This window comes from Elgaria multicarinata, chromosome 8 (genome assembly GCF_023053635.1).
Source record: "Elgaria multicarinata webbii isolate HBS135686 ecotype San Diego chromosome 8, rElgMul1.1.pri, whole genome shotgun sequence".
Lineage (NCBI taxonomy): Eukaryota > Metazoa > Chordata > Lepidosauria > Squamata > Anguidae > Elgaria > Elgaria multicarinata.
The window spans coordinates 29,321,767-29,346,367 of record NC_086178.1 but is presented as its reverse complement, the minus strand read 5'-3'; the positions used below and the strand labels follow the sequence as shown (position 1 = coordinate 29,346,367).

The following is a 24,601-nucleotide window of genomic DNA, read 5'->3' as shown; positions in this document are numbered from 1 at the left end:
TTAGTTTTACCCTACCCAGTGCCTGTTTACCCTACCCTGTGCCTGTTTGCATTCTCTTCCCCTCCTTATTGTTTTATTATGATTTTATTAGAATGTAAGCCTATGCGGCAGGGTCTTGCTATTTACTGTTTTACTCTGTACAGCATCATGTACATTGATGGTGCTATATAAATAAATAATAATAATAATAATACATAGAATTGCGGCTTTAGTATGGAGTGAGTCCTATTGAACTCACTAGGGCTCACTTCCAAGTAAACACGTGTAGATCAGGTTGCAATTAATTAATGTGTACGAAATGTTTTTCTAAACTCTGTAACATTTTTCTAGGACTCTTGACATATCAGTTCCTGTTTATTTTTACTACTGAAAACAAAGGACTCCTATATCATATTCTGCAATGATTCATCTGGCAAACCACGCTATCCAAATTTATGCATTGCATTTCCTTATTTGATTCCTTTTCTGTGAGTGATTACTGTTGTTTTTATACTGTTTTTATGTTTCTGATGGTTTTTAAAGTCTTGTATACTTTTTAATGTTTACTATTTTTAACTGTTGTAAACTGCCCAGAGAGCTTCGGCTGTGGGGCGGTATATAAATGTAATAAATAAATAAAATAAATAGCGGGATCACAAATATATGTGTGTGTGATTCTATCAGACAGAACAAAATAGTCACAGCAATTTTTAAAAAATGGTTGTTGAGCTGCAAAAAGGGAAGTGAGAAAAAAGGGAGAATTTTAAGCCCGATTTATATTTCTAGCCTTATGTAACACACACACACACACACACACACACACTGCAATAGAGATTACTTGTGGCAGTGATCCTTGCTGCAGGCATAACATTTAAGAGTCACTTATTTTGTGTTCTGAATTTGAGCCAAAGGTGAGCCATGCTGCATGCTCCACCCCTGTGGTTGCAGCTAGGGCTGATATGGGAACTCTGCAGATAGTCAAGCCAGTGCACAGGGCAATTGATGTTTCAACATTTTACCCTCCTAGTGTACAAAGGAAGACAGAACTCCTTCCGTTTTTAATACTTGCATAGGATAGGGGATTTTGGCAGGTGCAGATTGTCATGGGGGTGGTAGGAAGAAAGAGGTACAATAATAATAATAATAAGAAGAAGAAGAAGCAGCAGCAACATATAATAACATAAGAAGAGCCATGCTGGATCAGACCAAGGGTCCATCTTGTCCAGCACTCTGTTCACACAGTGGCCAACCAGCATCAGCCAGGGATGAACAAGCAGGACAAGCAGGCAACAGCACCCTTCTGCCCATGTTCCCCAGAAACTGGTGCACACAGGCTTACTGCCTTAAATACTAGAGATAACACACAACCATCAGGGCTAGTAGCCACTGATAGCCTTCGCCTCCAGGAATTTATCCAACCCCCTTTTAAAGTCATCCAGATTGGGGGCCATCACTACATATTGTGGTAGTGAGTTCCATAATTTAACTATGTGCTGTGTGAAGAAGTACTTCCTCTTATTTGTCCTGGATCTCCCACCAATTAGCTTCATGGGATGACCCCGGGTTCTAGTACTTTGAGAGAGGGAGAGAAAAATGTCTCCCTATCCACATTTTCCATACCATGCGTAATGTAACTGGAAGTCGAGTTTTGAAGTAAGCAGAGTTGGGGAAACATCCTAACTAACTTACGCAATGGAATAATATGTTTAGAGATCTTCATCCTGGATTCCCAGTTGGAAATTACGGTGGTGGTGGTGGTATTATTATTATTATTATTATTATTATTATTATTATTATTATTATTATGTAAAAATATTTCTAGGTCACCTTTAAGGGCAAACGCCCTCCAAAGGTGCCTTTCACAATAAAATCCCATACAATGAAATCCTATAGCAATGAAATAAGTCGTTCTGAATAAGAAATGGGGAACACGCAGCCTTCTGTGTGTTGTTAGACTGCAACTCTCACCATAACTCCTCTGGCTAGGGCTGATGGGAGTTGCAGTCCAGCAACAGCTGGAGGCCCACACGTTCCTCATGCCTGTTCTGCATCAGCCTATCTGCATGTTTACTCTGAAGTAAGCCCCACTGGATCCGCCCCATTGGGTCTGACTACTCCCTAATAACCTGCGGCCGCCGCCCTCAGCACGGAGACACGCTCGCTTCAGAGTAGTTCTTTCGCGCCCCGCTGACCCCGGCGAGGCCTGGCGGTTCATTGCCGTTGCGGCCTGAGGAGAACCCCGCGGCCTTTTCCTTCTTTGGCCGTTTGCCTGAGACAAAGGCTGCCGGCTGCCAGCAGAGGGAGCTGCAGGCCAGCCAGCGCGGCGGCCTTTCTCCTGGTCGGCTTCTCTCGCCAGATCAGCTCGCGGTTGGGCGGAGGAAGGAAAGAAGGGAGGAAGGAAGGAAGCAAGCGGGCTCTCGGCGCAGTCAGCCCCCTTCTCCCACCCGCTCCCGCTCGCTCAACGGTAACGGGTTCGGCCGCTAGGATGCCCTTCCCGGCGGCACAAGCCCTCGAGCACCGCTCGGCTGCTTGTCTTTGCTGGGGCCGGCGCGGTGGGGGGGGGGGCAAAGGGGGAGAAAAGGACCCAGGCATGAAGGGTGGGTTTCTCTTTCGTATTTCGGGGTGGGCTGGAGTTGGTACTTCGGGGGCCTCGTTATACCTTGGGAGTGGTAATGATGGACAGAGAGGGAAATGAAGAAGAACGGGGGTATTCATTCATTCATTACGTTTCGAATCCGCCCAATAACTAGTGTTGTACGGCGGATTGCAAACCGTTAAAAAACACACTATAATGCTAAAAAAACCCAGCTAAAATATAAAATGCAGTACAAATATTTAAAAGAATAAAATAAGATATAAGAGACAGAGAACATTTCCTTCTTGAAGATTGTAGATAACCCTGTAGGTCTATTATGGTGGTTGGAAAAGCCACAATATAGTAATACTTTTATTAGGACCAAGGAAAATACCACAAAACCATGAGCGAGCTGTCTAGTTCTTCAGAACTCGTCATTAGGCTGGAAATTGTTGTTATGTTTTGTTTAACAGCTTTTCTCCACAAGGTCCAGGTAGGGGGGTTAAGGTCTTTTTTGTATCGTTGGAGAGTCTTTCCCCTTCAGTATATTCAAGATCATTTAACACGGATAGCCCCTTTTAAACACTGAACTTGTGGAGAGGTGAGTCCAGCCTAACATTCACTCTCCCCTGAACTCATAGGCACCATTCATCAAATAAATGATTCCCCAGCCATCACAACACACACACACACCTATGCTGATTTTTTTTTAAAGGGTGACATTGCTTTTTTAAAAAAATAGTAGGACTGCTTTTCCTTGGTAACTGTGTGACACAAGTGGAAGACCAGCAGGTCAAGCTTTCTTCTTCCATTGATCTCTGTGCCTAGATAAAGCTCATCTCAGGTTTTACAAGTCACACTGCCAAGAGTGAGCATTGTGACATGTAGTGACTAAGCATGTGAGCTTTGAACCAGGTGGTCTCCAGGTCAAGTCTTGCCTCAGCCATGAACCTGGAAGGCCAAAGGCAAGACATTCTCTCCCGCAGCTACAATACGGTAATTGCAACACTGAATTTACAGGGTGGTTTTGAAGATTACTGAGAGAATGATGTCAAGCACTTTGAACATTCTAAACTGCTGTAGGAATGATAATATTATTCTTAAAAAGTGAAAGGAATACTTTGAGGGGGGGAATAGTACCCTAGATTAATTAAATAACATAATTACAGTGGTGGGAGGATGCCTATAGGTCATTTTCACCAGCTACTCAGGCGCTACTATTTGTGTCATATAGGATGCTACCTTGCAAGATGTGTTTCTCTCTGCATGTACCTTTTGCATTTTGCTGGTCCACTGTTGGTATAGTTGGATCTTGTTTAATTTCTAAAATAAGAGGTTTTGAATCTCCAACCTGCCTAGAAGATGAGCTTTCTGCATCAGAAGGTCTTGAACTCCACATGTGTAAGTCTAAAACTGAATGGAAAGTGTCTGGATGGAAAGCCAGGAGGACAGCTTTTCTGTAAAAGTGTTTAGTGGAGGGCCAGGATCTCTTCTCAATCCTCCCAGAGTGCAGGACACGGAATAATGGACTCAAGTTAAAGGAAGCCAGATTCCAGCTGGACATCAGGAAAAACTTCCTGACTGTTAGAGCAGTGCGACAATGGAATCCGTTACCTAGGGAGGTTGTGGGCTCTCCCACACTAGAGGCCTTCAAGAGGCAGCTGGACAAGCATCTGTCGGGGATGCTTTAGGGTGGATTCCTGCATTGAGCAGGGGGTTGGACTCGATGGCCTTGTAGGCCCCTTCCAACTCTGCTATTCTATGATTCTAAGCTCACCGTTTGACAATTGCTGGTATTGCATAAATGTTAACTAGCAATAGACAACAGAATAACATGCATCAGATGAGATGTTGTGCAAGCAAGAGGCTAAAGGTCAGACCTTCAGTCTCTTGAGGTTTGTAAGCTTACCTGTATGATCCCATTTGTGTTTGAACTGCTTGCTTTCTCTAATAACTTCTCCTGGTTAATGTCTAGAAACGTCAGGTTAAACGTGAAAAGTGAAGTGCAAAGATGACTGTAGTTATTCAGGCATTTCTTAGTAAATACTGAATAATACCATAGACAAGACATTAATGTGCTCTTTTTTCTCCAGGTCACATGATGCTAATTTCCCCCAATATTAACTGCCAGTTTGATGCTCCAGCATGTACCACATTGTGTTGTTAGAGCTACCACAGAGGCCTCCCAGGAACATGCAGGCCCCGAGGTAATGAAGTGAGTTCTACTTTAATAATGCATTGCATTGATTTTCCTCCCCACACTGTATTAGTATTTTAGTTTTATGACTGTTATCTTGGATTTTTTCCAATTTCACCTTCTTTGTCTCCATTTTAAATTCTGAAAAGGGTCAGAGAAAAAATATGATCTATTTTTTTTCTTAATTGTTGACATCCTTAATGTTTGGCAGAGTGGAAACTTGTAAAGGAAGTAAGGCTGCAATCCTATACTTATTTAGCTGGGAGTAAGCTAAGCCATTGCTCAGTAGACTTACTTATGAGTAAACATGCATAGGATTGCACTATAAGGTAATAAAGTTAAGTAGAAAGGGAATATGTAACAACTGTTGTTTCTGTGTACAGAAAATGTATAGCAATCATTTATGAACATTTTTGCCTTTGGTTTGAACAGTAGGGTTGTTGCTCATAATGTCGATATAGATCTTTTAGTAGGTCATGGGGATAATTTCCAGCAGTTCGGTACTGGTTTTTGACTCCAAGCTCTTAAACTTAGCAACAGTAAAAAGTATCTGAAGATCATCCTAGTGTATGGCTCTTGGGTAGTTGGCTTCACATGCTGAACGACCATTTTGGATCTAATAACCTCTAGATTCTACAAAAACAGGTACCGTGAGACTAAAATCTGCTCGTTTCAAAATAAATGTCATCTAATAAACACCTGAAAATCATATCATTTTAACTTTCCCGTGTTTATAGCTAAAAATACCCTTTTAAGATAAAGGCAATCTAAACTCTGGAATCCATGCAGCAGCGAAGGATGTCTTCATGGATCCCACTTTTTATGCCCCCACAGCTTCTCATTACCGCCAGTATCTCATGTTCATCTCTGATGTGGCTTACTTTGTACAGCAGATCAAGTGGTCCATATTTTTTTGTGTGCGTGTGCGTTACATGATCTGTACATTGAGACTCATGAATCCTTATGGACCCAGCAAAGATATGAAATGGAGGTCAGCTTATTGATGTGTATAATTCATTAGTGCCATAAAATCTTAAGAGAATCATCCAGTCTCTTGCCTCATCCTTCTCCTCCCCTTTTGCACTTGGTGGTCTGCACACGATTCCTCTACCACCAGCACCCTTCCCCAATTGTCTTGCCTCCCAAGCATGCAGTTCTCTGCATAGTTACTGTGCTGCAAAGTGTTGTAATAATTTATCTTTTTTCATAGTATTTAATAGAGATATGAATTTTGGAAAGTACCAGCAACATAAGACATATTGCTGTTACCTTCCAAACCATCTCATATTTCATTATATTAATTTTTGAACTCTAAAGATTTCGATTCAAATCCTGGCTTTAATTTGCAGTAGAAATTAGTCACCTAGGATTCATATTCAGGTCACTTAATGTGATTATTGTTCTTTAAAAACCTTTAGCCACCCTTTATTTAGAGTCAAGCTGGCAAAAGATTGGATCCCAGAGCATCATTTTTAATCCACATCCATGACTGTAAGTATGGAACCAATGGCTGGTAATCCATATTAATTAACAAGGATTATAAAGATATGATCTTATGTATAGGGCCTCAATTTATTTTGCGCTGCAATGCATACTTGTTCACATCACAAATGTACTAATATTTTAATCTGATTTAAGGTTTTTCTTGTTCTTTGTATCAGGGATCGTTAATTATTTTATTGTGAAAAACAGTTACATAGACAGATCTATATGAATGGGCTGTATAGAGAAGGGATATAAATGAGAAGAAACTCATTTATATAAATGAGAAGAAATGGGCTGTATAAGTTGAGAAGAAAGTAAAACATTCCAAAACAAGTTTACAAATGTCATACAACTAATATCAAATATCACCTCCAATGTTAACATTTACAACAGTTAAAATAAAAATAATTAGTAACAAGTCACTTGTGGGTGCAATACATTGGAAAGTTCCCTGATGCAAACATTATTGAAATTAATGGGAGCCATGCAAGAACATGGTCACTCCTATTCACGTCCATGGGGCTTTGTCTGGAAAAATTCTTGATGGATTGAAGCTTATCCTGTTCTATGAACGGTCTGGAGTGGGGGTGGGGGGCAAGAAAGGGGATGGAGACAGAAACTGCCTGCTTCCAGACAAAGATGAGGCTTCTTTCCCCCCCCTCCTCCATGTTAATAGGACTAAGTAATAGCCCCTGGGACGTAACATGAAATATACGCTATGTACAATGTAGCAATTTCAACCAAGGAAAATGGTTGAAAGCAGTCCCAAGATTTGTCTGATAAGTGTTTATCTTCTCTTGCTCTGATGCAGTTGTTAATTTTGTTTATAGACATATTTATGTTATTCTGTTAAAGATGGAGTAGTGTTAATTTCAATTTTACTACAGTGGGCACTTGAGCAGCTACAACCTTATTACTATTTTACTGTTCTCTCTTGACTGTCTTATGCTGGAAGGTAGCACTTAGCAAGTGAGCACCTAGTTGCAATATAGAAAACTGGCCAGTTTCGATCAGCCTAAGAACACTCAAATGCTGTGGGTTAATGTCTATATTCTAAATTTTCTTTCTTGCTTTGAGTTTGCCTTTCATATGTGTCCAAATAGAATAATTAGCTGGATTTGTCTTTTAAATTGATGTATTCATGCTGGATGTATTTTATTTTCTTTGAATTTGGCAGGCCCTTCAGTGAGGTTGGAAAGAAATTGTTGTACCAAGTCATCCATCTGGATGTGGGAGCTTTGAAGGAGGAGAGAGAATATTCAGAATTGGTAAACGGATTTGCATGGGGTTCAAAACTGAGCCAACTTCTGAAATAATATCCCTGAACTTGAATAGATGGCTCTTCAGCAGCATCTGCATGCTTTTAATATCTCCCCAGTGGAGGATAGGAGATTGTGTCTAAATGGAACACCCTGGATTTGGCATCTTCTTGAAGAATGTGTCGGGAATGCGTGGGAGTATTGGAGTGTTGTCATAGGCCTGATCTCCATTGTCTGTTTTCTGTTTGCTGCACTACCGTGAGTTTAAAATCTTTAAATACTTTTCAGATTCATACATGAGTAATCTTGCCTGCAGCTCTTCTCAGAAGCTGCCTTTTTGGTTTATTCTTTGATGCATTTCTGTCCCTATCTGCACAGTATAAATAGGATATGCCAGAGCAGCATGTTTCTCCTGTTTAAAGCAATATTTGATGGTTGACAAATTAGCTTGCTATACTCTACTGTTGTGGTGACTTGACACTAATCTGTGCTATTTGGAGCACATAAGAACACATCACCCCTTCTCCTTTGATCTTTCCATCATTAAACATATGGGTGTATGTGTGAATCATTCACACACTTAACTGGGAAGGACACTCTATCCTACAGGCTGTATTTTGCCCATTCAAATGACAAACCAATGCACCTTGGTTGCTTTACTTCTGACCGCAAGGAGACTGTGCCACATGAGGTATGGGGAGTGAAGCTAATAGTGTATTGGCGATTGAAGGATCTGCAGACTGAACCATTGTTACATTATCATTTATTATAGTTCGTTGTTGCACATGACATGTACCAGGTAAAGCAATCTTGATCTGGTTGGATTTAAAAGGATTACCTCAGAGCTTGAAGTCATCTGAATCCACCCTTTGCTGTGATGGCAACAGTGTAATGCCTCCTCCTGTCTTCTCTTGGAACAGGGAAACTGGCTGCACAACTGGTGTGGTGTTGTAACGTGAGGGGTAGTTTAGACATTAATTAAACAAACAAACCATCCTTCCTGCATGTGGGGCATATATATGTTTCTGTGTATTCACTAGGTCTAATTAGAGAACACTCCAAACCATGATGATTAAACATTTTGAGCTAACCACGATGGCTTAGCTTGTCGTGTGTAGGGTGTTTTTCCTAACCATGGTGGCTACATAATCACGGTTTAACGACTTTCACTAACCATGCACTGCAAAAGGATGAACTGCCCTAACCATTGCTTAGCATGTTATCTGTCAGGCCCTGATAGTTAACTTCATGGTTAGCTGATTGCTGCCATAGAGCTGCCATTAGTGCTGCCATAAGAGGTGTGAATAATCTTGCATAAATCAATGGCAGCTATACATGCCCTCAAATATTTCAAGTGGGCACCGCAATGAGAAACCCTGCATGAAAATTCATCTACAGTAGCTTCTCATTACATGCAAAGTGGGCCAGAGACTCCACATGATGACATGAGTCTGTTTGATCCACAGTCCAGAGTCTTGGGTTTGAGAGGTGTAGGTTCACACTTTTTCTCACTTGTACAACAGAAATACAAGTCACCATCTCCACAAATTTATTTTGAGAACAAATGAGAGAAGATTTGCAGAACACTTTGCTTAGTGTTAAGTGCTATGAGAATTAGTACTATGAATATTACATTCAAGAGAGAGAAGGGGAGAAAAATGTGGCTTGTTTTACTAAAAGTTGTCTTCATATTTGCTTAACAAACTGATTAAGGCTGCAATCCTATATATACTGTGAGTAAGCCCCATTGAATTCAGTGGAACTGACTTCTGCATAGATGTAGGATAGAACAGGAAGCCACTGTATTCTTAGTCTGGCTTTTAGCAATATTCTCTGGAAATGAGAAGGTGTTAAAATCGTTGGGAGATCCATATCCCATTTGAAATCAATGGCAAAAATCCATTTCTCCCCCATAGATTGCCCCCACTGCCCCAGTTACTGCTTCTTCAATTGCACGCTAGTCTCTGTGCCTTCATTTCAAGTATGTAGGTTGACAATAGTAGAATAGCATGAAATTATCCCAGCAGGGGAAAAATGGCTGAAGGTAAATGGGATTCATCTACAAGTTCAATACTTTGTAGGAAACCTGTAACTTATTAAATCAGCTGTCTGGAAATTTGTCCAGTAAAAAAACTCTATTACAAAGCACTTGAGCCCATAGGATATTGTTTACAAGGGGAAACGTCATTAATAGTGTCACTTTACTGTACAGTGCGATGTTTTACAGGCCCCGTTTTGATGATAAGTTTCATGAACAATTTTACAATTCAAAGTCTCAAACGAAGGTCTCAGGTTTATTATGAAAGCTTTGTGTGACCATTATGTGAGCTGTTTTTAAAGGATGATTGTATGTATTTGTTTTTTCAGGGTCACTTTTCTGAGCAAGGCGACTGAAGTGTTGCCTAGTGGCCAGTTCTAGTCCGTTCTGAAAAGTCTGTGTATTCGCATCAGTTGTAGAGTAGATAAGTGAAAACTTATAGCATTTTTTTTTTAAAAAAAAATCCCTCCCACTTTTCTTCCACTAGGGTACACAAAGTGGTTAACAGCATAGAAATAAGTATTCACTGGAATATTAAGACAACATAAGAACATAGTATAATAAAATGAACATTTGGAATTTTTTTTGAAATGTTTATCATAAGTTTCCTTTTTGAGCAGTGCACTCCCATCATTCTGCACATTGCTTTAACTGGCATTCTCTCAGTTGTCTGATTTCCCCCCCACAGTCAACTCTATGTGTCCTATCAGAATGGAAAAGTGGACCAAGCTCTGTCATTAGGTTTTTTGCTGTGCTGGATTTCAGGAGACCTCACCAATTTTATTGGGTGCTATTTGTCTAATCAACTTCCAATACAGGTAAGTAGTCAATATTTGGGTTGGTAGAGACCTGAGGGACACTTTTGCATTAAATTTTATTAACTCAAGAAGACTATATTAAACCATAAAAAAGTGGTTTATTTCAATTTTCTTTTGGTATTTTCTTTTTGACGCATGGTTTGTTAAATCCATTTTTTCTTTGCACTCCATAGCATCCTCTGTCTGTCTGTCTGTCTGTACCACCACCTTATCTCTGAACTGCTCTGTTAACCTCCCCTCCTCTTCTCTTTACACTCATAGTGTGCTCTATATCTATTTATCTTTGTAGTCCCATTTCTGTTACAGCATCTTTGGCTCATTCTCCACCCAGAGATCTTTCTGCAGCCTCATCTCTGTTATCGCCTTCTCCTTCTCTCTGCATCTCATCACATTCTTCACCACAAGTTTCTTTGCACTTCATGTTACTTCCTTTCCCCCTTTGTACCACATAGAGCCCACTCTAGTCTCTGAGTACCCTGTTTCTGTTAATTCCATTTTCCCCACCACTCTTTTCTTTCCTTAACTGTACTCTTCCTCAGTTTTTCACACATTGAGGGAGCCTCAGATAAAGGTAAGCCATGAGGCAGGGCAGGGCTGGCTGGCTGGCTGCAGCAGGCTGTGAAGGCTGCCAACACTACCACGTATCTCCTTATCCACAGAGGGGGAAGGAGCAATGTGGACAATGTTGACCCAGGAATTCTGAGTCCTACACCCACATTTAATATGCATCAGTGAGTGTAGGAATCAGAATTTATGTGTCACTATGTCCACATCCCTCCTTTCCCTTTGAGGATTCAGAGATGGGGAAGGACACGAGATGTTTGGAATTTCCCCAGGGAAATGCAAATAGTTAAGGAGGGCTTTAGGGGGCCTTAAATTTGTGCAGGCATGGTATAAATAACTGTAGGTTGGTATTTACCTATGTAAGCTTTCAAATGTCGCAGAGATTATAATTGGGCAAAATAATAGTTTAAGAAGATTCATACCTACTCTTACACTAAACTAGGTTAGCTGACTAATTCATATAAATATACATGTTTGTTGAGGTCATCTACAGGAATCCTGCTGAAGCTTCCCTCTATAAAACAATGAGGTATTGGAGCAGGAGTTTGAAGCTCGCAAATGCGCTGCCAGTTGAGATCTATAAATTATGCATCATTGTTATTGTTTTCAGAGCATCACTGCCATTTTTTACATTAACATGGACATAATTATGATATCCCAGTTTGTCTACTATCAACTAAAGAATCAGAAAGTGACAAAATGTGAGTCTTTTGAATGGAGACTTCTGCAACAGTGCAGAGTTTTCTGCTCCTTTACTTTTTTTCTCATAATACTTTAAGGGCTCAACCTTATGCATGTTTAGACAGAAAAAAAATCCTACAACTCCCAGCATTCCCTAGCCGACCTAAATTTTTTAAGCCTTCAATGTGCTCTAAGTATCATCCTGGAACTATATGATAACTTAAACTCGAAATGCTCTTTCAGCTTGGGTGCTACATCTAGCAGTATATTTCTAGAAGAGGGTGCAATGATGAAACACACACACACACACACACACACACACACACTTACTTCCATTGGCATTTACACAAGTTAGGAGAACAAATGGCTGATTAAAAAAATGATTGGATAGTAAATGGATTACTTAATTTGCTCCAGAAAATATCCCCAGATTTAGGCTGCAATTTTATACCGGCTTACCTGGAAGTAAGTGCTATTGAACTCAGTGACGGGTATAGGATTCTACTGTCAGCCATGTACCTAAGCTCTCCTAACTTTACTAATTTTACCAAATCTTGAAGTGACCCTTGGATGCTCTGGTAGCAAAAAGCAGAATTGATTACTTGTAGACTCAGTTAAGTTTTATAGACAATGGTTTGCATGATCAAAGGCTTGTTAACCACCCCGCGTGTGCCAGCTGATTTGCGTAATTACCCTCTCGGGGCGCAGCTTCTCATGTCATTCAAGACCAGTGAGAGTGGCTTGTTTGGGTGGTTAACAAGCTACTGAAAATCCATAATCTGCAGGGGCTTGGATCCGGAATTTGCCGCCCGTGGACATCACAAACCGCTGTGTCTAATAAGCCACATTGGGCTGCAGTGATCATGCGAATCAGGTCTCAGAGCACAAAGGAATGGGCAAAAGTTCCTTCTGATAGCAGCCTCTTGTACCTATGGGGTCCACTCCAGAAGGACTCCAACCTTGGAAAGGATGAGGCTGCTGCTTTCCGGGGAGCCGTTCACACCAGTTTGTATCCTGCCTGAAAGTGTCTCTACATTAAAAACAAAAACAAAAAAAAACAAAAAAACCCCACATCCTTACAAGGCTTTCTTTTTCTTGGGTCTTTTTTCATCGTCCTTCAGACAGTAACCAACAGCGACCACATGAAATGCTATTCTTTTAAATGAAGCATCACCATCTAGTGGCGGAATAAACTCTGTGATAAATTAGATACTGCATTATCTCTTTGCTTGTAAAAAACGGGATTACTGGGGGAAGCCATGGGAGATGTCCTGGCTATTTACGATGTCATGTAATGGCCCTGCAGACTTCTGTGAGTGACCATTCATGAGCGTGCTATAAATCGCTCATTTAAAGAAGCCCAGAGATATATGATATCATGTGTGCGTGTTTTTATGTTTCCATTTACTTTGGAAACAAATGTTAAAATGCTTTAAAAACAACAATGAAATACTTAGTTGGCCCTAATTTTCATTTTTCTTTCAAGGTGGTATACATTTGAAGAATTGTTGTTTTACCTGGGTCTTGATGTGCATAATACTGTGTATGATTTTACCCAGTCAGCTACTGCTACGAAACCAAGCCCGGAACAGTCTTTTAGGAGCAAGTGAGGTATAACCAAGTTTTATATCATAAAGTGTCTTTGTTTTCTGTAGTTTATATGAACTCATTGTTTGGTGGATTGTTTTGTAATGATTCTAATCAAGGAGGGACTATGGATCAGACATTTGGAATAATTAATATCCTAATACTAAGTAGTTTCCTCAGTTTTCAGTTTTAATAGTTTACTTTTTCAATTTTTACAAATGGATTTCCTAATTTACTGCTTTAATTCATAATAATGGGTATTGGGCACAGACTAGGAGCGTCCCTACATTAAGGGAAGTCATGTTGTTTAATCGGGGCCATTGTGCTTCCTTGTTCTTTGGCTTGATTGATATGGGCTGCCTTACACGGGGCGAGAGGGGCACCAAGGCAGAAGTCCCTGCTGTTTCCTGGGCTCATTTAAATGGCAGACATGTTTGAATTGAGGGTGCACCTCCCTCCCTCCCTGGCATGTATGCAACGGAGCGGTGGGGGGGGGGGGTGGAGTCTTGTCCAATGGGGCTTACTCCTGAGTACCTGTGCAGAATAAGCCCCACTGAACCCTGGGATTTATTTCTGAGTAGACACATGGGGAACTACTAGCACAAACCAACAGAAAAGAAAATAATTTAAAAGAATCACATTTGATTTAAACCTAGCACAGCTATTATCTAGCATAATAAAGGATCTTGTTCTTCTGATCTTATAGAACTCTCTACGTCTCTGTGACTCACTTACTTGGGAGCAAGCCCCATTGAACTTAAAGGGGTGCTCTTGGTGGCATGATCTGTCTCCCTTTGATGCAGAGAGGTATTTTATCCTCTTCTTCTTCCGATAGCAGGGAAACTCTTTCCTTAGCAAATTCATAGTACAATGCCAGTTTTCCACACTGCTGATTTCACACCATTAAGGGTTTATTTTAGTTTATCTCTGATCTTTCTGAAAATGGGATAAGGGAAGGGCAGGAGACGACCTGGTTTTAGCCACCATCATTTAATTGACCCACAAACTTCTGTGAGTGGCCAGTCATGAGTGTGCTGTAAATCACTCATTTAGAGAAGCCTTAGGAGGAAACACTGCATTCTCTCTTCTAAACTTCTGCAGACCTTGAAATTAATTTTCCTGTTTTTTTTTTAATCTTTAGAAGTCTCATGGCATGATTGAGATGTCAGGCTTTGTTTGCGGCTATATCTCATGTGTGTTTTACTTGGGATCTAGAATTCCTCAGCTGTACAAAAATGTAAGTTTATTATTTATTTTTGAGGATAGTACATTCCACCCACAACATTCATGGATAAAATGGATGATCAGTTACAATCCCATACATAATCCCTGCTCACTAAAATTGACATCACATCCCCATGCACAAACAGAAAGTGCTTTTACTGGAGGCAGACTATCACACCTTATGGCAGGGGTGGACCACTTGAAGCCCGCCAGATGTTTTGGCCTACATCTCCCATCAGCCCTATCCGGTATAGCAAATGGTGAGGGATCATGGGATTAGGAGGGCCACACATTGTGCACCCCTGCCTTATGGGGTGCCATTTTGAAGAGCCCTCCAGCCTTGGAAATAGTCTTTTGGGGAGATGCATGGGGTACTCCTTGAAGAGGTGAGCTTTCAGATCCCCCATGTATAAACAGTAGGGGTGTGCACAGACCCCCCGCTCCGCTTCACTTGCAGATCCGCCATTTTCCGGATCGGGCCGCTCCGCTCCGCTCCCGCTCCGCCCACTTCCGCTCCGCTCCGCCCGGAGCTCCGGATCCGGATCCGGAGCTCCGTTTTCCCCCCCCCCCCCATAGGCTTGCATTGAAAGCTAAAAAATTATACAACTTTTTTTCTGTTCAAGTTAGAAACCTCATGTTTGGCACCATGACACCTCATGGGGATATACACACGCATGCCAAGTTTCAAAGCAATCCCATCATCCCCTGATTTTTGGCGAATTTTTGAAAATCGGGCACCCCACACACAACATCCCTGCGAGGTGGGCAGGGGAGGAGGGAGGGAAGGCAGGCAGGCATGCAGCTGGCATTTCTGGGGGCATAAGGAAGTGAGCCAAGGATAAGCCAGTAATGCATAGAAAATGGAATAAATCAATCAATAAACAAAGGAGGGGTGGAATTAAAAGCAGCAGTGTTGCTCAATAAACAACAAGAAGAACTTTTTTTAAAAGGCTATATCTGTCTTTTACCAGCAATAGGGGGACGTGCCCGGGGGAGGGGGAAGTAGCTGCCAGTTCAAGACACTGACAGCCACAGCTCCGAGAAGAAGTAAAACGCTCACTTCGACTCAGAACAGGCATTGCTCCACCACTGAAAAGTGACCATTCACTTCAACTCATGAGAGGCATTGCTCCACCGTTTTACTCTCTTTGGAAGGCTCTATGGCCTTCCAGTGCAAGAGAGAGTGGGGGCACGTCCACGATGAGATGCCCTAGGGGAGCTCATCCCCTTGCACCACATCGATTCAGTTGTTCCCCAAGGTTAGGGTGGGGAGCAGTGCTGTGTTTTTCTATCTCTTATTCTTGGCTTAGTATATGATTTCAGGTTGTGTTTGTGCATTTGGTGGGGCTACTGTGTTAAAAAACACGGGGAAAAGCCCGTTCAGATGAAGAAAGAGAAGTTTCCCAGAATCCCAAGTTACCTGTTTTGCCTATGCCCTCCTCCAACTTTGGGATCATCATGACCGGGAGCTGACTCTGCCCCTCAGCCCTTTGAAAAAGGTATTTTTCCCGCCGATTTTTTAAAAACGTCTAGCCCGCGACCCGTACGATGCAGAAAGTTGAGAGTGGTCTCAAAATGACCCCCATCCACGACTCTCTGTGCACAAGAATTTTCAGAACGATAGCTTAAACCCCCCCCCAGTTATCCCCGATTCTTTCCCTCAATGCAATCCTATGGGCGAAAAGCCGAAACGCAGTTTGAGCCCCGCGGTTGACCCGATTTTTAAAAAAATATTGCACGTGAACCACAGCACGCAGAAAGTTGAGAGTGGTCTCAAAATGACCCCCATCCACGACTCTCTGTGCACAAGAATTTTCAGAACGATAGCTTAAACCCCCCCCCCAGTTATCCCCGATTCTTTCCCTCAATGCAATCCTATGGGCGAAAAGCCGAAACGCAGTTTGAGCCCCGCGGTTGACCCGATTTTTAAAAAAATATTGCACGTGAACCACAGCACGCAGAAAGTTGAGAGTGGTCTCAAAATGACCCCCATCCATGACTCTCTGTGCACAAGAATTTTCAGAACGATAGCTTAAACCCCCCCCCCAGTTATCCCCGATTCTTTCCCTCAATGCAATCCTATGGGCGAAAAGCCGAAACGCAGTTTGAGCCCCGCGGTTGACCCGATTTTTAAAAAAATATTGCACGTGAACCACAGCACGCAGAGAGGTGAGAGTGGTCTCAAAATGACCCCCATCCACGACTCTCTGTGCACAAGAATTTCCAGAATGATAGCTTCAAAAACAACGTAGTTATGCGCGATTATTTGCCGCAATGCAATCCTATGGCGAAATGTTTTCAAGATGGCGACCGGAGCGCTCCGCCTGAACTCGGAGCTCCGAAAAATGGTCGCTTCTCTTCGCCTTGCTTCTAGGGGGTCCGCGGTCCGCTCCTACTCCGCCTCTGGGTAAGGCGGAGCAGGCCAATCCGCTACTGCTTCTACGCTCCTAATCGGAGCGGAGCACATCCCTAATAAACAGAGCAGCTGCTTCTGGTCTAGATCCTAGCAATTGAAATCCCTTCTTTGCCATCCTAATGTCAAGTTATTCTACGTTTGGGAGGAGGAAAGTTTCACAGACTATTTTGATTCTCCAGAGCAACTTTTGATATCTCTTCCTTCTGAGAAGTGGGAATGAGACCCCAAATGTAAGTCAAAATAAAGGTTTGCCAAGTGGAGCAGCTTGTACTTTAGATTGAAGCAGCAATCATCTAACAAAGCTGTCCTTATTTTTTTTTCGTGTTATAAAATATATTCAGAATGATATCTAAAGTTGCAGAATGTCTAATTGGTTTTAACAGTGCACTGCTATTACATTTATATTTTGCTTCTTGAGAGGTAGATTGATCCTGATTGATCCAGTTCACCAACCAAGAAAAGAACTGGACCAAGAACCACTCCATAACATTCCCTTTTCACTCCTCGTTTTACACTCTGGTTCTACCCCCCTCCCCATTAGCCAGTGTTCTGTGACCAACCATAGAATCTGCTAAGCTGTTTTGTGGTGGGGAGGGTATCCATTTTGGATTTTCCTCACTTCCGTTTGATGTTTTTTGATGGGATGGATGAATTGGTTACGTTAAAATTTCTCACTTTTCCATTCATTTCTATGAGCAGCTTTCTTTTCTGTCCTTTGAGACATGTTAAATAGTTTCTCCGTGTGTACTAGGAACTGATCTATCTAGACCATGAGATGGTACTTTCAAGCATTGTTGTATATCAGCATTACCCAACTTGGTGCCTCTCAGATGTTTTGAACTCTTAACTCCCATAATTTCCAGCCAACATGACCAGTTACTGAGAATTATGGGAGATACAGTCTGACACATCCGGAGAGCACAGATTGGGGAAGGCTGTTGTATATCAGATGTGACTCCTTGACTAGGAGTCAGGAGATCTAGGTTCTAGCCCCCACCTGGCTATGGAAGCTCACTGGGTGACGTTGGACAAGTCACAGACTCTCAGCCCAACCTACCACACAGGGTTGTTATTGTGAGAATAAAATGGAGAGGAGGAGGCTTATGTACGCCACCTTGGGTTCCTTGGCGTAAAAAAGGTGGGATATAAACGTAATAAATAAATATTCCCCTTTCTGTCAGATTCCTCCCCTCACCCAAACACTCAGCCAAAATTCCATGCCATTGAGTTATTATGGGGCTATTAGGGATTGTTTTACCACCTTAGGTTTTTTCCCTAAAGATAGATAGATACACACACACACACATACCTCTGCAAATTTTAGGGTTACCCACAAGTCCGCTGATACCTCTATCTCATGCATGGCTGGTGTGGTTTAAGCTCCAACTCTGCAAATACGGAAAGATTTAGTGTTATATTAGAAGGAATTATGGTTTCTCCAAAGGTCATAAAGACTTAATAGGTTGTCTACATTAGGGATTCTCTTTCTATTCTGGCTAAGGTCTGTCTATTTAGGTTCAATTCTTGACATCTCCAGGTAGGGTAGGGAAAGACTGAAGCCCTGGAGAGCCACTGCTAGTCAGCATAGACCATCCTGAGCCAGATGGACCAATGGTATGACTCAATGTAGTTCCTATCTTTCTGTTAAAAGGTGATAGAAGAAAAAGTGTGCTCAGAGGCTTGTGGTGGCCACAATGCTCACCATAGAATTCTAAGTTTATAATTAATTTCTGGCCATACATGTAAAACAAAAGTGTCCTTTTGCTTTTACATTTTACCTTTTAGTTCCAAAGAAGATCCACAGAAGGCACATCTTATCTGTTGTTCGCCTTAGCCATGATGGGAAACTGTACATATGGTCTAAGTATTGTCTTAAAGATGCCTGCAACACAATATCTCATAAGTCTTTACTTCCGGCACCATCTCCCTTGGCTCATTGGGAGCTTTGGAGTTTTGTTTCTAGATATTCTTGTATCCTTTTTCTAATGAAAACTGCTAGTTTTACCAAAACCTCTTGATAAATAAGATTTTGCAGACAAATAGTGAAGTAATTGCTTAATTATGAAAGGGCTTTCAGGCTTTTACTTGTAATGGGGAAACAGTGATAGATATTATTTTTAGATGATCATGATGATGATGGGTCTGATAAGGTGGTATGGCATTGCCCAATTTTAGTTGCTATGTCATGGAACAAAAAGAATATGCATGCACTTCTTTGTTAAGCTAACAACATGAATTTATGTGTAATCTGTTAATATATGAGATTCAAAAAGGTATCTTCCATCACTGTGCTTGAAACAGTAGCTTTGAAAAATTATATCAGAGGGAAGGCTGCCATTCTGTTCACACATTTTCCTGGGAGTTAAGCCTCACTGAATACAGTAAGATTTACTTTGAGTAAATATACAGCTGAATCCTATACATAACGGTCATACTTGCTCCCATTGGAGCCTGAGTAAACATATAATTGAAGTGCAAAATACATAGAATTGTATAGCATGCTGCACTCTGTCATAAAGTTTTGTTTCAGATTAATTATCAAAGACTTAATAAGGAAATGGTTACAATCTTAAATCATAACTCTAGAATAATTTACATCAGGAATAGTTGTTAAATAGCTACTACATCTTATTGGCTTTGTCTGCTCCATCCTTTTTGGTTTTAGTTCAGCCCCCATTTTTTCTGGTTGCTGTAACATAGTAGCAGTAGTCTTCTTTCTCAAGCTGCTGTTGAAGCATAATATTTCATCATAAGTCCATATAGTCACATGCAAAATGAGACTGTACAGAGGAGAAAAAACACTTCTCCAGATGGGGAATAAAGCACAATTCTCACTAAAATGTAGGAATTGGTTGCCTTCATATTCTTTGTACATGTGTTATATTTTACTGACTCACTAATTTAGAAAGGATTTTTCAAATGTTTCCTCAAAGAAGCAGATTTTTTTATTATATGTTACCTTCCCTATTAGACACTTGTTTCAGTTTCACAGAATCATAGAATAGCAGAGTTGGAAGGGGCCTACAAGGCCATCGAGTCCAACCCCCTCCCCTGCTCAATGCAGTCTAATACAGTCTATACTGTAATGTATTAGACATTGCTTGTCCATGTTATAGAATCGTAGCATAAGTTGTAGAGAGGTGTAACAAGGGATTCTTTAAACTCAGATAAAGAACATAATTGAATACAGGCCCTTTATTTAGATCCTAGGTTTTTAATATGCATGTCTAACAGCCCAATCCATAACTCAGTTCAGCAACATTATTTTACTTTAGAGGGCTGCATATATTTTAATCCATGTAGTTTAGTTTTGCTTAACATTTCTTATAGCCATTTCCTATCCGCTCACACTGGTTTTAATTAAAAGAACCAAGTTTGCAGTCTGGGTTTTAATTTTTTGATATAGTTAAATTGACTTGACACAGGGTTGTGGCAGATCAGCCAATATCATGCTTTTGTATGTTCTTTTAAGTTCCTGTCAAGACAGTGATGAAGTGGAAAAGGGTATAGATGTCACCCAGTATTTGTGTAGAAAGATTGTTTATCCCACATTCATTGGCTTTGTGATATGTTTAGCACATTGTTCATTGGTGGAACCAAGGCCAGCCATGACAATATGAAAGAATTGTGAATAAGTGGATGTGTTCTTTTTTAATCTTATTTGAATATAAATGAATCCTAGTTACTGGTTTGACATAGTCCATGGTTGAATATAATTCTTCACTATGGTACAAAAACTGTTTTCTGCTACTGTGGTGATCTGTCATTTTGCCTGTTGGCAAGCTTCTGGAGTTCATGGCTTCTAGCCATAGTTTCAACAAAAAGGATTTTATTTCCACAAGGGCTAAACAATGTCTTGGCCTGTTTGGCTTTAGCTGGAACATTAACATCGAAAGGATTTTATTTCAAAAATCTGTGTTTGACCCCAGTAACTGTGGCACGGTGTTTTGTGCTCATTTCCTAATAATCCTTAATACAGAACATAAGGAGCCTGAAGATCCCTGCCCAGAAATAGCTCAGTGTATATGAGTGAATGTCACACCTTTTTCTGTTGCGTGACCAGTACAGAATCTGAATCAAATCTTTATAGTGTGTTCCAGTTCGATTTATATTGAAACCACTTGCCAGATCTTATTTTTAATATATCTCCAGACTCCAAGTTACTTATTACATAAAACTAGTATAGCACCCATCGATTTGATAAGCAGAATAGGAGGTTTATAAATGAAATGCTTAAAATATAATTGGCTTAATGTTTTAATTATTTCTTCCCCTACCCCCAGCCCTGTATCTTAAGCTATTAATCTTTGTGTTGTTTCCTTAAGATTATGTAAGTATCTGAGATGCTGTTAATTGCCTGTGCATTTTTCGCCTAGTCCACATTGTATAAGATGCATCCCAAAACCATTTCTAGGCTTTTGGTAGCCAAAAATGTTGACTTCAATGTTGCTTGGGGTTGCAGTATTTTCTCTCTTAGCAAAGCAATACGTATGTACCACAGTCTGTGCCTTGGATGATTTTGAAGCGACACATTTTTTTTTTAGCAAACTGAAGTTTATTGAAATGCCATCCCTTCTCTCTTTTGTCCAAACTAGACTAATGTTAATATATTCAGAGGACAGGTGGTTGTTACTGTGGGCTGGAAATATCAAAAGGACAAGAAGTTAATATTTCCCAGTGGTATTTTTAATTTACCATTTCAGAACAGAAATGAAACAAATTTGTATAATACTTACTGGGGAAGCGTTTTATTATTCAGATTAGGCATGTCTGACGTTGCCATTGAGTTATGTAAAAAGACTGCTATAGTTTTATAAGGTTAAACTGATATCCATTTATTAAGGAAGATGTTGAGGTTGGTTATTTGGGAGATATGAACATCAGACGTTTGAAGGTAAAACAGTTATTCTACATACTGCCCTCATCCAGTTATCTACTACAGGAGTGGGATGCATGGATCTCCCCCACTTGGAATAGTTTCCACTTTCTCTTGGCAGTGGAAGCAGATTACATATGAATTTGATAGTGTATATCTTCTCCCTCCTTTGATAAGAATAGGACAAAGACAGTATGCTGCACAAGGGTAGGCAACCTTTTTGTGCCGTGAGCACATTTTGAAATTTGAGAACTGCCCAGGGCATTGCTACAAAATGGCTGTTGTGGGAGGTGTGGTAAAGGACAAGCAACCTGCCCAAAAATGAGTACAAAACAGGATGAGTCTGAGCCCCATTTCACTAAACAATTCCTTTGAACCCACAGTTTTCAGCACCAACAGAAACCTACTTCATAACAAACCAAGCTGCTGTTAAGAACATGTGTTGTTGTTTTTAAGTGGGAGGGGTAGAGCACCCAGGTGGCCTCCAAAAAAGGTAACTAGTGCTGCATTGGTGTCTGCAGGTGCCACGTTGCCTACTCCTGTTCTAGATCAATATTTTTGTGTGTAAATTTTATCTTGATATCTGTATAAATAGAAAAAAAACTAAAGGTATGTGCAGAATATATATACGCATACCCAGAGAGAATGTATTTATTTATTTATTTCATTTTTATACCACCCAATAGCTGAAGCTCTCTGGGCGGTTCACAAAAATTAAAACCATAATAAAACAACCAACATGTTAAAAGCACAATTACAAAATACAGTATAAAATGTGTCTTTATTTGCATCCCCACAATGAAACATGTTCTAAACATTTTGAAATAAGCAGTGTCAAAAAAGAGGTGTGGGTAATTAATTTGAATATTCACTTTTGTTGCTCCTAGCTTGAAAAAACACTGCATCAGCTGACTTTCTGTCTTAAGTTACGAATATTCCCTTATCTTTGCATCCAGATAACTGCACAATTTATTATGTATCGTAATCAGAATAAGAGAAGACCTAGCTTGGTCGCCTTGGAAGTGGAACCGTTGCTCATAAATGATGATTCCTAATATCCATATTTTGTCAGTGTTACATACCTATATACTGTAATGGATTGGATCCATACTTAGAGTAGACTGATTGAAATCAGTGGAATGACTAACTTATCTCCCATTGATTTCATTAGGTCCACTCTAGCTATGACTAAGTCTAGATCCGATGGTTTCATTTTGAAGTTTTCAAGACTTTTCATAAGCAAAGTGTGATCCTCATTAGGAACTCAACGTGCTTGGACAGATACTATTACAAGGGAAAATAGCAAGCGCTAAGAGCTCCAGGGTGATCTTCAATGACTAGATTTTAAGAAGTGCTAAATCCTATAGAATTTACCCAGTGCAGGAAGATGTATGTCAATTACTGCAGTATTGGATGTTAAGTTACAAATCTTTTATTTACCTCTTTTTTTAAACTACTACTTTTATCCCTAAATAAATCTAGAGCTTCACATTTCTTCTTTATAACAGTGTGATGATAAACTATTGATATGCCAGTGATATCATGGCTTTAGTCCATGCTAGACTTTCATCGTGTTCTAGGCTGTTGGGTTTTTCTGTTCTTTTTTGCTAAGGAACCAGAAAAGGAAGAGAATGTATTATGGCATCTCCTCATCTCAGAACATCTGTGCAATTTCAAACGTTTGGAATATTCTTCCTCTTGTCCAATTTTTAAGCCAACCATACAGAATATTTTTAAACGCATATCCCCTGTTCACAATGATAATGTAATGGAAGTCTGGTCATTACATGAAATATGAATAAAGCACTAGTGAGAACCTTTTTTCTGTGTTGTCTCCTTGCAGCCCCCAGGAAAGCCAGGACTTACATGGGAGTAAGCCTCATTGAACACAACGGGACTGACTTCTGAGTAGACATAAGATCACACTGCAAGTCTGTAACCCTTGGCACACTTACCTGGGAGTAAGCCCCTGTGAGCTTAAAAGGGTGCTCTTGGTGGGGTAGGGGGTCAGATCTGCCTCCCTTTGTCGAAGGGAGGCATTTCACCCTCTTACCCCTCGGAATTTGCCACTTTCCTCCCACTTGAGTTACCTCTGGGAGCACGAGATTTCCCTTGCACCTGGGTACTTTTTTTTTTACAGTGAGACTGGGCTACCCTACTGGAAGGCTGTGTTAGTCATGACAGGGTGGCCAGCTGGCAGGAGGGAAATGGGTGTGAATCACAGAGGTAAATGCAAGAGTCAAATGGTTTGACTCACAACAATGCTGCTGTTCAGGAGAGGTGCTGTCCCTCCTTATTTTTAAAAAAACCTGAAAGTTCCAGGATACAACTAGCCAGTGTAAGGGGCCTGTGACTGAATGAGTGAGCAGAAACGGTCATGTGGAGAAGCCCAGAATCCAATGGACAGTAATGTGACCGTTTTCCTTGGGCAATACAACTAAGAGCCATCTTTTGTGTCTGTCCTATATAAATCCTATTTTTCAATTTAGAGTATATTGTCATAGTAACTTCCTATTGTCTTAATTCAGTATTTTATTGTGTGGGTTGCCTCAATTTATAATATCATGTGCAGTTGGGATGCAGTGGCAACAGAAAAACCTAAAGAAAATAGGCACTGTGTTACAACTGTTGCAAATGGTGAGCCCAACCTGTGAGAAACTGTTGGAGGATTTCTCTGTCTGCTGGAGAAATTTGGTGAATTTCTCTGCCCACAAATAGGGTGGAGAATTTTGAGAGGCCATTTGTGCACAGCTCTACTTACACCTTCAAGCCCTCAGTCTTTCTACCCAGTATTCCTTCCAATGTTGTTTTCATGCACCAAGCTGTGTCAGCCTCCAAGAGGTGTGTGTGCACCTTTTGGTACGTACTCAGAGACATTGTCAGAACTCCTGGAGTTTGGGCT

General features: G+C 40.8%; 1 protein-coding gene across 3 annotated transcripts; it reads left to right on the top strand.

The window, feature by feature from the left end:
- The first annotated feature begins 2,358 nt into the window (after positions 1-2,358).
- On the top strand, positions 2,359-23,515 carry LOC134402544 (lysosomal amino acid transporter 1 homolog). Of its 3 annotated transcripts, XM_063132055.1 has the most exons (10): positions 2,359-2,443; positions 4,648-4,769; positions 6,170-6,242; positions 7,414-7,753; positions 10,222-10,351; positions 11,526-11,616; positions 13,083-13,207; positions 14,325-14,420; positions 18,609-18,794; positions 22,656-23,515. In XM_063132055.1, the coding sequence occupies exons 4-10, from the start codon at positions 7,572-7,574 to the stop codon at positions 22,752-22,754; spliced, it is 909 nt and encodes a 302-aa protein (XP_062988125.1). In that variant the 5' UTR covers positions 2,359-2,443; positions 4,648-4,769; positions 6,170-6,242; positions 7,414-7,571; the 3' UTR covers positions 22,755-23,515. The 3 variants fall into 3 exon arrangements, with proteins under 3 accessions (XP_062988125.1, XP_062988124.1, XP_062988122.1); XM_063132054.1 differs by lacking the exon at positions 6,170-6,242 and having other exon boundaries at positions 4,648-4,761; XM_063132052.1 differs by lacking the exon at positions 6,170-6,242.
- The last annotated feature ends 1,086 nt before the right edge of the window (positions 23,516-24,601 follow it).

Coding starts and splice junctions, on each gene's coding strand:
- LOC134402544 (XM_063132054.1), top strand. CDS start 7,572: ATGGCTCTTCAGCAGCATCTGCATGCTTTTAATATCTCCCCAGTGGAG. Junction 13,208..14,324: donor GTCTTTTAGGAGCAAGTGAG/GTATAACCAAGT, acceptor TTTAATCTTTAG/AAGTCTCATGGCATGATTGA. Junction 14,421..18,608: donor TTCCTCAGCTGTACAAAAAT/GTAAGTTTATTA, acceptor TTTACCTTTTAG/TTCCAAAGAAGATCCACAGA.